The 17550-nt window shown below is 43.3% G+C and overlaps 1 protein-coding gene across 1 annotated transcript in view; it reads right to left on the bottom strand.

The window, feature by feature from the left end:
* GRIK2 (glutamate ionotropic receptor kainate type subunit 2) overlaps positions 1–17550 on the bottom strand; it is a 989144-nt gene that overhangs the window by 230600 nt on the left and 740994 nt on the right. Inside the window, exon 12 of the mRNA XM_030195188.1 lies at positions 7397–7515. Within this exon, the coding sequence (XP_030051048.1) occupies positions 7397–7515 (119 nt within the window). The remainder of the gene's footprint in view (positions 1–7396; positions 7516–17550) is intronic.

Here is a 17550-nt window from a genome sequence, read left to right as displayed (position 1 = left end):
AGCAGCCAGGTTGATATTTGGTAAAACTCGATTCCAAAGCGCCACACCACTCCATGAAAAACTGCACTGGCTTCCTATCAGAGATTGCGTCACTTTCAAAACCTGCACCTTGGTCCACGAGATTATCTACGGTGAAGTCCAAGGTTACATGATTGACCAGAAATAGTACCAGTTCATCACGGACTTACCTGAATCTCCACTACCCACATTGCAAAGGACTAAAATACAACCCATGCGTTCAACTTCTCTTACATAAGCACATATCTGTGGAACGCACTGCCACAAGCTGTGAAAACAACCCACGATCACCTAAAATTCAGGAAATCATTAAAGACTCAACTATTGGGAAAGGCATACCCGACTGACCCAACTTAAATGCCTCAACCCTGCAACACTTCACTATCAAAGGTCGTATTGGACATTATCAAAGTCTCCTACCTTTAACCCCATGTGACTGAATCTTATCTTCCCTTTACCACCATAACTTCTTTTGTACTTGTCCCCTACCGAACTTGGCGAATGCCTTTACGGTATTATGTAAGCCACATTGAGCCTGCAAATAGGTGGGAAAATATGGGATACAAATGTAACAAATAAATAAATAAATGTGTCTGTAACATTTGAATCTATCCTACGATTCCCAAATGTGTCTGTAACACATGAACCTTTTCCTACCACACATCACACTGTATTTGTTCTTTATCGGACTGGGCGAACGCCTTTACGGTACTATGTAAGCCACATTGAGCCTGCAAATAGGTGGGAAAATGTGGGATACAAATGTAACAAATAAATAAATTAACTGGGCATTGGTTTGCATATTGGCTGATGCCTTGTAAGTAGCAACATCAAAGTGATCCCCCCCACCAAGACAATGAGATTTGTGGTCCAAGCCCTACTCTCACCCTCACAGCCAATCAAAGAACGTATTACTTTCAAAATCTGCACCCTGGTTCACAAAATTATCTATGGCCAAGTACCAGGATATATGACAGAACTTATAGACCTACCACTCAGAAACACAACCAGATCATCTCGAACATACCTAAACCTCCACTATCCAAACTGCAAAAAAAAATTAAATACAAAAGAACCTATGCGTCCAGCTTCTCCTATACAAGCACACAATTATGGAACGCACTGCCAAATGCTGTGAAGACAACCTACGACCACCTAAACTTCAGGAAATCATTAAAGGCCTACCTGTTCAAAAAGGCATACCCCGCCGACCCAACACAAATGCCTGCACTCTGCAACACAACATAACCAAAGCTTGTACTGGACACTAAATAATCTTTCCTTTCCTTGATTCCCATTGTAACTGAAACATATGTTCCTTTCATTACCGGACTGGCGAATGCCTCTACGGTACTATGTAAGCCACATTGAGCCTGCAAAAAGGTGGGAAAATGTGGGATACAAACGTAACAAATAAATAGTCCCTCTCCTGCCTGCCTCAGTTATCTCTGGTGGTCTAGGGGATCCTACAAACGGGAAAGATGCCCACTCGCTCATGCCTCCAGTCTCAAAATGGCCCCCACAACTGCTAACAGAAGTCTCACGGTACTGGTGTCGGCCAAAATGATCTCCTAGACCACCAGGGATGACTGAGGTAGGTCCAGGGCATACTAAAGGGCTAAGGGGTGGAGGGGAGCTCAGGCTGAGGCTCTTTAGGAAGAGGGAGAGGGGAAAGCAGGACTGGGGGAGGGTGGAATTGGAGGGTCTGACCATCTGAGGGAAGCTAGTTTTATGTATGCAGGGTCCCAGCTGAATATCAGCAAGGATTCACATAAAGTCCAGTAGCCAGTATACGTAGGATTACCCCATATTTTTAGTATCGGTGCCCAGATTTCTTTTTAAGTCTAACGGGAACATTAAAATAATGTTTTAAGAATCTTAGTAAATCTTAAAGTAAACCTGAATCCAAAGGCTTAATTTATCTTTCCTTAAAATTAATCAACTCATACCCTAGTAGCAATATATTGCCAGAAATGCCAATAATCTACTGCAAGGCTTTGCTAGATTTATTTCTTTTTGATTCTTGAACATCTTTCAGCCTCGGGAAAGCTGGTTTTACACAGCAGACTGCTCCTTATCCTTCAGGGACAGTGCATTTTGTCCTGTCACTACCCCTAATCAACTTCCACTGACACAGAGAAGATCTCTCTCAGCTTCAGTCTGATCCATGCCCCCTGTCCTTATCAGAGTCAGGTCACAGATGCCTTCCAAAGGAGGTGGCCTCATTCTTATGCCTGGCAGGGCTGCTATTTTAGGGGTGCAAACAGAGCAGTTAGGTTGGGCCTCCCTGAGTCTGCCTGTTGGTGAACTTTGGGGGCTTCTTTTTAAAGTTCTAACCTGGGGGCCCCTGCATATTTAACGCAGTCCTTGAATTGCCTGTTTGAACTAGGACAGTTGTGGCCAACCAGGGCCCTTGAGGACCACAACTCAGTCAGGTTTTCAAGCTTTCCACAATGAATGTTGTGACAAGGCAAGCCCCAGAGATTCCCCAGTGAAGCAGTTGAGCCCAGAACTAAGGGTCCCAGAAGTCCTTGCAAGGATGAGTGAGGAGAGTAGTCCTAAAAAGATGGAATGGATTCCCAGTCCCAACAAGGGGAGCAATGGCTCGAGGCAGGGTGAGCCTGTTACTCCCTTCCCCACTAGAGGGCGAGGGAAGGATGAAGCTCAGTTTCCCTGGCTTCACCATCAGTATATAATTCCCCCCAGCTGTGAGAATAGGAGAGCAGATTTCCTGGAGGCTCTCAGTCACCAGGAGAGAGGGGAGACGAATGGAGAGAGAGATTCCATGGAGTATGTGGAGGAAGGAAGTAGCCTGCCACTAGAGCTGCCTAAGGGAGAGGAGCCAGCTACCATGGAGTGGGAGAATTCAAAGGTTGCCCTGCTCAGCACTTGAAGGCAGTGGAGGAGGCCACACCGGGCGTGGTGCTGAGAGGTGGGAGAAACGGCCAACCCTGCTCCTTACAGGGTTCCCTCTGTGCTGTGAAAAGGCAGGTGATTTGTGGTATTGGTTTGATGTGCAAAGACTGTCCATGTAGATTTGTTCTGAACTGTTGTGCTATATTGGAAGTGTGCTGAACTCTTACTAAACCCTTCTGAAGACAGGGGAAGGGAAAGCTAATGCCCTAATAGAAGACCTGAGGTCTTGAGGAGCTGAGCGTTTGCTGAGGGATTTCGGGACCTGAACTGTACCTTTTCTTTTGAAGAATACATTATGATTTTTGATAATAAAATACTTTGGCCCTGAGTCCCAGTATCAGCAGCATTCTGTCCTGGAACCTTGGGAGCCCCGCAGGCTTGCTGGCTCTACCCAAGAGGAGGAAGCGGACCCCCCCCCCCCCCTTTACAATATGCATGAGATTGATTTGCATGTACTACTTTCACTGTACGTAAATCTTCTGCGTCCCTGATGAGCACTTGTTAGAGCTGTGATTGGCGGAGAGAGACCTGGAGGGGGGCATAATCGAAAGGGACGTCAAAATAGTTTTTTTATTTGGACGTCCTCGCAGAAGAACACCCATCAGAAAAAAATCTGGGGGAAAACATCCAATTGCTCGTCAGGGCCATCCTTTTTTTATGTTCCAGTGAAGGACGTCCATGAGTAATTAGTTTCTGCACGCATCTGGGCTCCACACCCAAAATGGGGGTTAATGTACACTAATTCATGCATTAACCGATACTCTTTTAGTGTAGGAATGGGCGGGAATGGGCGGGAACAGCCCATTACAGTTAGTGCATGGTAAGTTACCATGTGCTATCACTGCCACAGATAGCACAGATATACTTGTTGCTTCCTAAATAGGAGACGGGAAGCACATCACACAGTCAATACACTTAGCACGAGGAAAACTGAACCTGTTTACAGATGGGATCTTGTCACATTTGCTTGATTAAATATTTCCTCAGTTGCAAATTGCTCGTCAGGGCCGTCCTTTTTTTTTTTTTTATGTTTCAGCGAAGGACGTCCACGTTAGGCGCTTTAGAAGGACGGCCCTGACAAGCACTTGGATGTTTTTTTCCGGATTTTTTGTTTTGTTTTGTTACATTTATAGCAGTTTTTAGAGGCTGCGCAGTCCCAACGTGAGGTACAGGCCTACTACTACTTAACATTTCTAGAGCGCTACTAGGGTTACGCAGCGCTGTACAAAATAAACAAAGAAGGACGGTCCCTGCTCAAATGAGCTTACAATCTAAAGAACGAAATGTCAAGTTGGGCAGTCTAGATTTCCTGGGTAGAGGTGTAGAGGTTAGGTGCCAAAGGCGACATTGAAGAGGTGGGCTTTAAGCAGAGATTTTCCATGTTTTTCCACGGTTAGGAGGTCGGAAAACGGTAGCGCATCTCATTACAATACGATTTATACACATTGGGGTACTAATTTGCTCATCTGCATTCCGTTTTCGTTACCTGCTACAGTGATCGGAAAATGGCTCGGAGAAGCATTTAGTGCATGCCACGGTTTACTACTTGCTCGTTAATAGCTCGTTAAGTTTAGTGCATCTGGCCCTAAGTGACAGATATACTAAGGCTCCGTTTTCCCATCCTGTATCAGTGGGAACAGAAGCTCAGGAGGGCTTTTACTAAAGGTTAATTCGAGTTATCTGCAGCAGGTTCCATCTTATTCCTTCCTATGGGCCCTGCTGCAGATAACTCAAGCTAATATTTAGTAAAAGACCCCCTCAGTTACTCAGGCTGTAAGTTTAGCAACTTTTGAAGGAAAAAGAAATCCTCATATGCAGTTTGAAAGGTTGTGTTTAATTTTGTTTCCCATTAAAATATGGAATGCCGATATTAGGCAATTAGGTCATTCAAAACCTGGATATAAAGCAGGTTTTGCAGTTATTAAACTTTGTTTCGCACAAAGCAATGCAAAATTGCAACCATGCAATCAATCTTAAGGGGTTATTTTAAGAGGCATTTCTGCAGTTAAAACAGTGTTTTATATACAGAAATAGTCTTTTCTAATATTGCTTATGTATATTATTATCATAGCTAAGAGCTTTGATTCAAGGCCTGACTTTGGTTCAGGATCTAAAATGAGAGAAAACCTTACAGGCCCCTGACTCTAACCTGAACTCCGGTGTGACTGCAGAACTCATGATCTGTTGTGACATGCAGCAGAATGAGGAACGGGCGTAGGTGGAAAAACAGAGTAACATCGTTTAGCAACATGGTGGTGAAAAAACAGAACAAGGTAACTCCTCAGGAAGATAACGTAGTCGTCCAGGAAGAGCTAGTCCATTATTAGCTTTTCCAGTAAATACTAACCACATTATTATAATAGCCAATCAATGTTAACTATAATATTAGCATAGATCCAATAAGGTGTGCTTACTGTCATATTACCTGTGTCCTGAATGGACATATAAAAATGAGTGTACTTCCTACTTCAAGAGAGAGGCAGTCACAGCCAGTACCTTTGTGCAAGCAGGGCTGCTCTCCCATGAGAAACCAATCAATTGTAATAAATCCTATTGCTTTCTCATAAGTAGCCTTGAGTCTTTTATATCTGCAAATTGCCTTTAGCAGGTAATTTGGGGTGAGGGCGAAAAAGACCCTAAAATAAAACATTAGAGACTCAGACCCAGAGAACACCTATGTGTAGCTGTGGTACTGTCTTCCCATAAGCAATTGATTGTACATATACTTGGAGAATAATAAATAAAAGTATTTGATTGCTTATATATCACTGATCTGCTAATTGTACAAATACTTGGTAAGAAATAAGGTATCTAATTAAATTCCTAAAGAGATGCAGCCGTGGGTGATTTATTTCTTCCTAGGTATTGGTGGGAGGACTACCATATTGGGAAGGATAAATGCATCTAAAAATACACTTAGAACATAGGTGTCTACAAGTTTCTGGGACTAGGCAGAGGCATTTCCGAGGTCATGGACTAAACGTATATGCATCCTTTATATAAAAAGCAAGTACGCGTACAAAATGAGATAGGAAATCTGTGCATGCCAAAGACTGAGCATGCATCTTCTCTTGGGTAATTTTCACCAGGAAAGTATAAACCTTGTTCCCCTTAGAAAATCAGCTTAACTTAGTTGCGCACCTGCTGCACAGGCCAGGCAGTCCACTACAAAAGTATCCTCCCTATGTGTATTTGTTCCAGAGAAGTCATGGAAGAGAAGGAGGGGTTGATATTCAGGGTGGTTTAAGTGGGTAAGAGAGGATCCTACCTGCTTAAACCAAACCGAGGCGCGGTAGTGTTTTTATCGCGTGCTAAAAATAAGTGTGTGCTAAATGCTAGAGGCACCCATATATTCTATGGGTGTCTCTAGCATTTAGTGCGTGCTAAAAACGCTAGTGCGCCTTTGTAAAATAGCCTGAGTGTGCAGACTGCCATGGCACTACCCAGGTCCAGGATAGCCCAGAGGTGGAGTGGGGCAGAAGCTGGCAGTTATGTGGGCACACCCATATACCTAACTGGGCAGACAGGACCACACAAAAGGCAGTCCTATCTTTGCTCACTTAGGGCCCCGTTTACGAAACTGCAGCAAAAGGGGGCCTGTGCTGGCATCAGCGCATGTTTTTGATGTGTGCCGAGGCCCCCTTTTACAGCAGCAGGTAAAAGGCAGGTCTTTGTTTTTTTTTCAGGAAATGGCTGTGCAGTAAGTGAAGCCGGGTTACCTTGGGCGCTCTTACCGCTACCTCAATGGGTGGTAGTAAGTGCTCCCATGCTAACCCGGCGGTAACTGGGCAGTGCCATGCACCGCCCGATTACCGCCAGGTACACAGCAGCGCTACAAAATATCATTGTAGCGCCGGATATGATGCGCTGGGGGTGGGAACTACCTCTGGGCTGCTGCGGTAGTCCAGCGCTACTTCCCTTTTAGCGAGTGGTAAGCCAGCGTTGGGCTTACCGCCGTTTTGTAAAATGACCCCTTAGCTATGCGAGAGCTGATACTGAATATTGGCCGACACCCACATAACTTTAGGGTCACCGCCTGACTCTGGATATTCAATGGAGGTGCCCCGGACATTGCCCGGCATTGAATATCTGGACTTACTTAAAAACCATTGACCGCCACAGGCTGAATATCAACCAGGACTATAACCGATATTGCTAATTTCACTACCGAAGTCCTGTCTATCTCGGAACGCTGTCTGGCTGACTCATTGACTATGAGGAAACATCTTGACATTTAGCTATAAATGTAATTGCATGAGTATGTATATATGTGAGGTCTGTAATGTTCACTGTGTCCGTAGAATAATCCAATCCAATGTATCAATGTCAACGAAAACTGGTTGAATGGCTACATGCACAGAGGCACCCATGGAAAAGGCATGTGCTGGACAGAGCTACTGAGGAACCCCCAGCAAAAAGTGGGACATGGTGCCTAGGTGATCAAGCGGAATGAAACGTATACCTTGCTGCATGAGAGCTCCAACTCCGAACCAGAAACTATTTAGCAAGGTAAAATTGTTTTCCACCACGTCTGAGTCTGGATTGCAAGGGTGTGGGTTATACCACTCATAGGGACTAAACCTGTGATAATCGAAGGAGAAAAGAACACATTTAAAATGCTGGAAGCCAAAGGGCACACGGTGGCTGCAAAGAAACAGAGAAATAAGAGAAAGTTAAATTAACAAACTGTCAAAAGATGTTGGTGCAGAGTGATCATATTATATTTACAAAACCATACATTTTCTAATATTGCCATGAAATTACAATGTGTCATAAGGCTATGTCTCATTCATAAAATGCTTTGGAACGTACCTGAATAATAATTAACAAGGGAAGCTGTGAAGAAGCCAACTCTACAGACAATGATGAAAATGCAACGATTCAAAGAAGGAAAAGAAAAATTTGAGATTTGTAATGTGATGGTGGAAGGGAAGCAGGAAAACAACAAATATAAATACTGAAAAATGACCCAAAGAGATCAAAAGACAGACATTGATAATAGCTAGATTAGGTTGTTCAAAACAGGTCCTTGGGATCATGTAAGGTAGGCATACCTTAGAGCCAACGTGGGCATAATCCACAGACTTTCCTCTGATTGTTTTTTCTTCTTTAGGAAATGAGCTTAATGACTTGAGTTCTCTGTGTCAAGAAATCTCATCAAATTTAATTGTTGGGTAGCCTGGAATCTAGACCTGTACATGTCCCTCAAGGACCAGAGCCTGACAATGCTGAGATAGAGGAACACCATGGAATGACAGTAAAAATGAGTTTTTCAACATCCTTTACATTAAAGGCAAACAAAAAACTGGTATACAAAAAAAAGACCTGATCACAGACAGGAAAAACCAAACTGAAGCTTTGACAACGGAGATGACTTTTGACATTCTCCAAAACCGTCTCCGGATACAAAGAGAGCAAGCACCTCTTGGCATGGTTGTCATCAACAATAGAAAGAGAAGTATGGTTTACAACAGTATCTTCACAGCAACTGGGTTATCCAAGGACAGAGTTCAGAAAAGACCCAATCCAAATCTTTCATTTAGTGTGTTTTGCCTCTACAAAACACTTGCCTATTCTATAGAGTTAGTTGTTCTCCAGGGGCGGACTGACAGTGATCTAGTCACCTGGACAGTAAAGGTTATTATGCCCCCCCCCCCCGACCGCTACCTGCCACACCCCCACCACCACAGTACCTGCTGCCCCCCTCCCCCCCCCCCCCCCCCACACACACTACATCCCCTGAGCCTCAGTGGGCTTTCTCAGTCCTATCTCAAAGGGCCCTGCTGGTCAGGTGGCTTCTTCTGGGGCAGGAAAGAACCCCACTTTTTCCTGCCCATTACGGCTATTCTGCTCGGCAACGTTGTGTTTTCAAAATGGGTGCACAGGCTTCCCGCTGTACTCTCGCAGACCTTGATAGTCTTGCAAGACTGCTGCAGGGAGTCTTGGCAGCCATTTTTAAAATACGGCAGTGCGAGGCAGAACAGTGTTGTTCTTTCCTGCCTCCACAGAGGCTACTAGACCGCCAGGTCCTTCAAGGTGGGACTGGGGAAGGCTCACTGAGGTTCAGGGGCTGTAGTGTGTAGCTGTGTGAGGGGGGGGAGCATCTGGGCCCCCCTAGAGTCTCTGGGCCGTTGGGCACTGCCCGTTTTCCTGAATGGTCAGTCCTCCCCTGGTGTTCTCCAATATTTGCTGGCCTAAAATGGGAGAAAATTCAGACATATCTGGACCCTGAGGACCTACCAACAGCCACGTCTTTGGCACAATATTGACAGACACAGCTCCAAAGCCTACCAGTTTGACATAGAGCTGCTGGCTGTGAGTATTTAATGCAGATGTTCATACTGTGATCATGCTCAGACTTGAAATGAAGCAGTTTACAGATCATACAAAAAGAACACAGCTTGTTAAAAAAAAAAATAAAGGAGGTCTAATTGGTAATTTGATGTGATATAACCCCTACCAAGTCAGTTCCTCAAATCTTAAAAGCCACTCGATTATGATACCAAATTAGCATATACAGCCATTGCAAAGATATAAATGGCCATCACTTAAAGTTATCTGCCACTGATTATTCACTATAATCTTCCTTACATCATAACCTACAGATCAAACCTTGCCATTTGTACCCTATCAAGACAACAGTCAAAGCACTCACTTGATAAACAAACAAACAAACAAACAAACAAACAGAGAGCCAAGTCTTGATGAAGAAAATATAATTTGGGTCTCTGATGTTGAGCTGACAGGTCGGGCCTTTTTATTGAGTAATGATTTTTTATTTAATCCTTTGTTCATTATTTTTTATGGGGGGGAGGGTTTCAGCTGAACAAAAAGAATACTTGTTGACTAAAAACACATATAGGCTATTTCTCTACAATTTGGATATTAGAAAATGTAAAAAAATACTCTTCTTTTACATAGGAGCCTATAACTAAAAAGGCCCATTTCATGAGGTAGATAAAATATAGAACGAAGAAACTAGAACTCTGCTGCACATCTTATCTTCCGCCTGGACTGATATACTCATATCACCCCCCTCCTCAAGTCACTTCACTGGCTTCCGATTAGGCACCGCATACAGTTCAAGCTTCTCCTACTAACCTACAAATGCACTCGATCTGCAGCCCCTCCCTACCTCTCTACCTTCATCTCCCCCTACGTTCCTACCCGTAACCTCCGCTCTCGAGACAAATCCCTCCTTTCAGTACCCTTTTCCACCACCGCCAACTCCAGGCTCCGCCCTTTCTGCCTCGCCTCACCCCATGCTTGGAATAAACTCCCTGAGCCCATTCACCAGGCCCCCTCCCTGCCCATCTTCAAATCATTGCTCAAAGCCCACCTCTTCAATGTCGCCTTCAGCACCTAACCACCATACCTCTATTTAGGAAATCTAGACTGCCCCAACTTGACATTTCGTCCTTTAGATTGTAAGCTCCTTTGAGTAGGGACTGTCCTTCTTTGTTAAACTGTACAGCGCTGCGTAACCCTAGTAGCACTCTAGAAATGTTAAGTAGTAGTAGTAGTAGTAGGTTAGGATGTATATAATTCCGTTATGATTTTAAAGAAAGATCTCAAATACCTGCAGAAATGCAGATGTATGTGGCGGCTCAGGCAGTGGGAGCATATATTTTACAATTAGAAAAGTGGAAACACCTCAAGGAAGGAAACTTGTCGACATACAAGTGTAAATACCGACACGTGTACATGTAATGTGACATTTCAGAACATAGGCGAATACGAGTCAGCACTTTAATGTGTGTGTTTTTTCATTTTGGAAAAGTACCTGTGTGAATGCTCCTAATTAAACTACAGAAGCCACAATCTTTATTTAGGGGCCGTTTTACTAAAGGGATTTAACCCCCGGACTCTATTTAGCATGCCTAGAGTTACATGCAATTCCATGCGTCAATCTGGCTGCATTTTACAACTACGTGCATTGGTTAATTGTTTTACCAAGCTGTTAAGCGTTGTTAACCGCTCTTAACAAGCAATAACGAGCACTAATTGGCAAAATTTAGAATTTCCGCACGTACATTGCTATGCATATTCTGTAATTTACTGTGCCTAAATTCTAACACGCACAGGAATAAAAAGGGTATGTTAGGGGTGTGGAAATGGGCGTTTTGTGTGTATTCCAAAATCTACGTACGTTGTGATAAAATATGGGCCAGTGCGCGTAAATCTACATGCAGGGATTTACATCAGCTTTTCGCTGGCGTTAATAAACGTGCATAGATTCAGTCGCATTAACTATGCCTAAGCATATTCTAAATACCGTGGTATTTAGAATGCGCTTAGGCATAATTGCCTAGTGTGTTAATTTTAAGCGCCATATATAGAATCGGGCCTTAAGCCCTTAGAGTAAGATTCTATATACAGTAATACCTCGGTTTTCGTCGATAATCCGTCCGAAAACAATCAGCAAAATCTGAAACCGACAAAAACCAAGGCAATTAACAAGGATGCCCAAAATCGGCTTTCGATTATGCCAATTTGGGCATCTTCGGGAGAAGGGTAAAAGGGTAAACTGTTCATAGATGAAAGTAGATAAAAAATCTGGTCTTTAAAAAGACCTTTGTAGCTTAGTGGAAAGTACAACGTTTCCATTATGCTACAAAGGTCTTTTTAAAGACCACATTTTTAAAAATCTAGTTTCATCTATGAACATTTATTTACCCTTTGCTGATTTTACATACATTATACAAAGACTCCTGAAGCAAGCTAACCACTGAAACACAGTACTGTGTTGAGTCTTCACCAATAACTGTTCTATCATGTTTAGAAGTCTCCTCGTTTGTTCCAGGTAAGCCTGGTCATTTCCCTACTCCTTTTCACTGCTTGCTTGTTTTCTGTGGGATCTCAGTGTTCCTCTGCCCCAGCAAAAAAGATTTCCTTCAGGCCATCTACAAATGGTGGAAGAAGATCGGTTACTACAGCTTTGAGAAGCCTCATCCAACAGTGAAACTAAAGCAGTCAACGCTAAAATGTACAGTTATAGTACGTAGATTAAAGGGGGGGGGGGGTTGGTATTTACTAAATTGCACTAAGAAGTCAGTGTGGGTGATAGTGTGTAGCGACTGGGTGTGGCCATTCATGGTACCTAGTGTGTAGGGTGTTGCACTACACTAGCAGTACCATGGCCCCATATATAAGCTGTTAACTACTGTTAGAAATATGCAATCTGTCCCTAAAATCGAGTGTAATACCGGAAGACTGGAGGGTAGCCAATGTTACTCCGATTTTTAAGAAGGGTTCCAGAGGAGATCCGGGAAATTATAGACCGGTGAGTCTGACGTCGGTGCCGGGCAAGATGGTGGAGGCTATTATTAAGAATAAAATTGCAGAGCATATACAAAAACATGGACTGATGAGACAAAGTCAGCACGGATTTAGTGAAGGGAAGTCTTGCCTCACCAATCTAATGCATTTTTTTGAGGGGGTAAGCAAACATGTGGACAATGGGGAGCCGGTTGATATTGTATATCTGGATTTTCAGAAGGCGTTTGACAAAGTGCCGCACGAAAGACTCCTGAAGAAATTGCAGAGTCATGGAATCGGAGGTAGGGTACTATTATGGATTAAGAACTGGTTGAAAGATAGGAAGCAGAGAGTAGGATTGCGTGGACAGTATTCTCAGTGGAGGAGGGTAGTTAGTGGGGTCCCGCAGGGGTCTGTGCTGGGTCCGTTGCTTTTTAATGTATTTATAAATGACCTAGAGATGGGAATAACTAGTGAGGTAATTAAATTCGCCGATGACACAAAATTATTCAGGGTCGTCAAGTCGCAGGAGGAATGTGAACGATTACAGGAGGACCTTGCGAGACTGGGAGAATGGGCGTGCAAGTGGCAGATGAAGTTCAATGTTGACAAGTGCAAAGTGATGCATGTGGGTAAGAGGAACCCGAATTATAGCTACGTCTTGCAAGGTTCCACGTTAGGAGTTACGGATCAAGAAAGGGATCTGGGTGTCGTCGTCGATGATACGCTGAAACCTTCTGCTCAGTGTGCTGCTGCGGCTAGGAAAGCGAATAGAATGTTGGGTGTTATTAGGAAGGGTATGGAGTCCAGGTGTGCGGATGTTATAATGCCGTTGTATCGCTCCATGGTGCGACCGCACCTGGAGTATTGTGTTCAGTACTGGTCTCCGTATCTCAAAAAAGATATAGTAGAATTGGAAAAGGTACAGCGAAGGGCGACGAAAATGATAGTGGGGATGGGACGACTTTCCTATGAAGAGAGGCTGAGAAGGCTAGGGCTTTTTAGCTTGGAGAAGAGACGGCTGAGGGGAGATATGATAGAAGTGTATAAAATAATGAGTGGAATGGATCGGGTGGATGTGAAGCGACTGTTCACGCTATCCAAAAATACTAGGACTAGAGGGCATGAGTTGAAGCTACAGTGTGGTAAATTTAAAACGAATCGGAGAAAATTTTTCTTCACCCAACGTGTAATTAGACTCTGGAATTCGTTGCCGGAGAACGTGGTACGGGCGGTTAGCTTGACGGAGTTTAAAAAGGGGTTAGATAGATTCCTAAAGGACAAGTCCATAGACCGCTATTAAATGGACTTGGAAAAATTCTGCATTTTTAGGTATAACTTGTCTGGAATGTTTTTACGTTTAGGGAGCGTGCCAGGTGCCCTTGACCTGGATTGGCCACTGTCGGTGACAGGATGCTGGGCTAGATGGACCTTTGGTCTTTCCCAGTATGGCACTACTTATGTACTTATTATGTACTTATGTATGATCCCCCTACATCAATGGCCCTCCTGCATCTACCAACCCCCTTCCCCTCCCCTCCCAAATTAAAGGAGGGGGAAATTCTATAAATTCTATGAGTGGAGGAGTAGCCTAACAGTTAGTTCAGCAGGATTTGATCCTGGGTTTGATTCCTACTGCAGCTCCTTGTGACCCAGGGCAAGTCACTTAACCCTTCATTGCCCCAGGTACAAAAAACTTAGATTGTGAGCCCCCTAGGGACAGAGAAAGTACCTGTATATAATGTGTACAGTGCTGCATACATCTAGTAGCACTATAGAAATGATTACTAGTAATAGTCTATACCTGAGCAGTTATAAATAGGTAGCTGGTAGGAGTGTATTCTGGAAAGAGATGTAGGTGTCTACTTTGCTTCATACAACTCTAGCCTAACAGGTTAGATATGTACGTCTAGGGTGTTGGCTCTAAAATGCTGGGGATACATGTATAACTTACAGCATTCCATAAGTTACATGGGTAAATGGAAGTCCAAGTGAAAGGAAGAAAGTGCATGGAGAAGAGGAGGAGTTGAACCAGTAATGATAGGAAGCCCACAAGGCAACTAGCCAAGTTTCAGCTGCAAGTTTCAACAGAGAGCAGAATGAGATGTAGCCCTATAGAGATAGGCCCAGTCTGAAAGAGGGACCCAGCCTTGGAGCCAGGAGCCTGAGATGGTGGCCATATCAGCGAAGGTCAGAGGCTGTGCAGAACCAATGGATTTCTAGAGCTAAGCAGAGAAAAGCCAGTGGCAGAAGGAACCAGTGAGTTCTATGGGGAAGTGCCAGTTCCAGTGAGTGAGGAAACCAATGTGGGGTGAGTGAGACTGGATTCAGCTAGAGGCTCTGCCAGGAGGAGGTGACCAGAGTTGTAGGTATGCCTGAGACAAGGAGCTTGAGTCCAGCCAAAGAAGGGAGCCAGATCCGATAAGAATGAGAAACCAAATGCAGAGTAACTGCATGGAAAGAGCAAGAGAAACTGGGCTGCAAAGGAAAGTGGCCAGAGCCAGCCTGAGAAGGTGATAGACTTTGCCAGAGTGAGAGCGAACAGATCCAATTGAGGAACTCACTTGCAGAGGGGCAATGCCTGAGGGAGGGCTGTGCATAGACTAAAACCCAGAGGGAAACCACCACAACCAAACCAGACCCATGTTGCCTCAGTGTGTAGGGAAGGAGTGACTCAGCTGCAAGATTACTCCCTTTTTACAAGTAGTTAGTACCATAGAAATAAATAAATAAACATTTGGGTTCTTCGAGTTTCATTTCCGAGGACTTGTTTATTTTATTTATTTATTTGCTGCATTTGTATCCCACATTTCCCCACATATTTGCAGGCTCAATGTGGCTTACATTATGCCCATAGGTGGTTGGTGGCCCAACTGTTTGGGGAGGCTAAAGGGGGCGGGGTTAGGGGTGGGGCCAGGGGTGGAGCTTAAATCCATAATTGTCTGATAACATGCAGAAAAAAAAAAATAAAAATAAAAGTCACAATTAATACCTTTTATTAAATTTAGATATTAGATATGTATCATATGTCAAAGAATAAAGTGGTTGCTCAAAGCATATTCTAAGCACAATCGCTCAACTGCAAAACACTATGCACAACTTTGTGCAAAAACACACTCAGAACCTTACAGTACCATAAATATTACACTGGGCAGACCTAATACACCAATATACCACCCATACGGAAAATGCAGACCGTGAACAATATGAAACAAGGGATCATATCATCACAATTCTCATGTAGAGCCACAAAACACCCTAATTCATGTTTAATGTGGGATAAAATGCCATAAATAAGTAAATAAATATAAACTTTTAATGTTGAGCACCTGATTCTCAAAGTGGACATATTCCAAACACTATAATGAAAATAAAATGATCTTTTCTACCTTTGTTGTCTGGTGACTTTTTTTGATCATGCTGGCCCAGTATCCGATTGTGCTGCTATCTGTCCTCAGTGCAGGTCAGGAAGTCATCCTCCTTAAATATCTCCCTGGCAACCCAGGACACCTCCAGCCAACCCCCCCTGCTTTCCCAGCAGTAAGGTAAACGAACCATAAACCAATTTCTACAACTGCTAGAGGGCTTTCACTGCAGCTCCTGCTGTGAGGATGGAGGTAAATCAACACTTTAATCCCCTCAGAGCAGCTGGACTCCACAGCTGATCCATTCTGCTGCAGCAGGGGGGAGGCTTAGCCTCTCCAAGCCTCTTACACCGGGCGCCTATGATTATGCCACAATGGTGATGACCATTAACGGAATAATAAGTACAGAGAAGAGTTACAATTAAGGTATATGAGAATATCAAGCAAATTAGATGTAAAAAATAAAATATCAATTGAATTAGAATTAAATGAATAAATAATTCATAACAGGTATATAAGAACAAGGACAAGGTAAAACGTTCAGTAATGTCAATGTAATTAAAGTAACCAGATTAAAGGAATCAATGTTGGTTTGTTCTGGTGCATTTTTGATGTTGAGTCTTTTATGAAGGATTCTTTTTATAAGTCTCTTTATTTTTAGTAACTTCTGGAAAGTTAGTAGATCGTGCGTTGTGTTTATGGCATTCGGTAGTGTGTTCTACAGTTGTGTGCAGAGATATGACTTTTGTAGCCTTTATTATCATTTTTATAAGGCCCTTCTTTTTCTCCCCACATCATTTTCTGTAGTTATGCTACCATGGCATTATGGGGGAGATTCTATATATGGCGCCTGGAAAATCTGGAAAGAAATCATTTTCACTTAAGTGTATTCTATAAGACTTAAGCATGGTATATAGAATACGCTTAGTTGATATCCCAACGCCAAAAACGAAGCGTATCCATTTACACCAACAAAAACATGGTATAAATCCCTGGGTGTAGATTTACACGGACTGGGCCATATTCTACAACAACATGCCTAAATTTGGGAACGCCCATGAAATTCCCATGTCCCCACCCATAACCATGTCCCTTTTTGGACGCAGTGAGTTACAGCATACGCTTAGCGACTTATGCGAGTAAATTCTAATTATTGCCAATTAGTGCTCATTAAGGCCTGTTAAGTGCTGTTATACATAAGTATTGCCATACTGGGAAAGACCAAAGGTCCATCGAGCCCAGCATTCTGTTTCCAACGGTGGACAATCCAGATCACAAATACCTGGCAAGATCCCCAAAAAGTACAAAACATTTTATACTGCTTATCCCAGAAATAGTGGATTTTCCCCAAGTCCATTTAATAACGGTCTATGGACTTTTTCTTTAGGAAGCCGGCCAAACCTTTTTTTAAAACTCCGCTAAGCTAACCGCCTTTACCACATTATTTGGCAACGAATTCCAGAGTTTAATTACATGTTGAGTGAAGAAATATTTTATCCAATTAGTTTAAAATTTACTACATTGTAGCTTCATCGCATGCCCCCTAGTCCTAGTATTTTTGGAAAGCGTGAACAGACGCTTCACATCTACCCATTCAACTCCACTCATTATTTTATAGACCTCTATCATATCTCCCCTCAGCCGCCTTTTCTCCAAGCTGAAGAGCCCTAGCCGCTTTAGCCTTTCCTCATAGGGAAGTCGTGCCATCCCCTTTATCATTTTCGTCGCCCTTCTCTGCACCTTTTCTAATTCCACTATATCTTTTTTGAGATACAGTGGCTAGAACAATGCTGATTGGCTTATTAAGCCAATTAAGTTATGTGTATCATTATGGAATAGATTTAGGTGCGAAACGCTAGGTGTGAATATAGAATCCAGCTGTATGCTCTCTGTCATTGGCTTTGTTCAGATATCCTACTTTTTAGCCATCTAGCTTTCTCCCTCATACGTTCTCTGTACATGGGGTAACAGGGGTGATATGATACAGACTTTC

The sequence above is a fragment of the Microcaecilia unicolor genome, chromosome 3, assembly GCF_901765095.1.
Source record: "Microcaecilia unicolor chromosome 3, aMicUni1.1, whole genome shotgun sequence".
Classification (NCBI taxonomy): Eukaryota; Metazoa; Chordata; class Amphibia; order Gymnophiona; family Siphonopidae; genus Microcaecilia; species Microcaecilia unicolor.
This window is presented reverse-complemented; position numbering and strand designations above follow the sequence as displayed.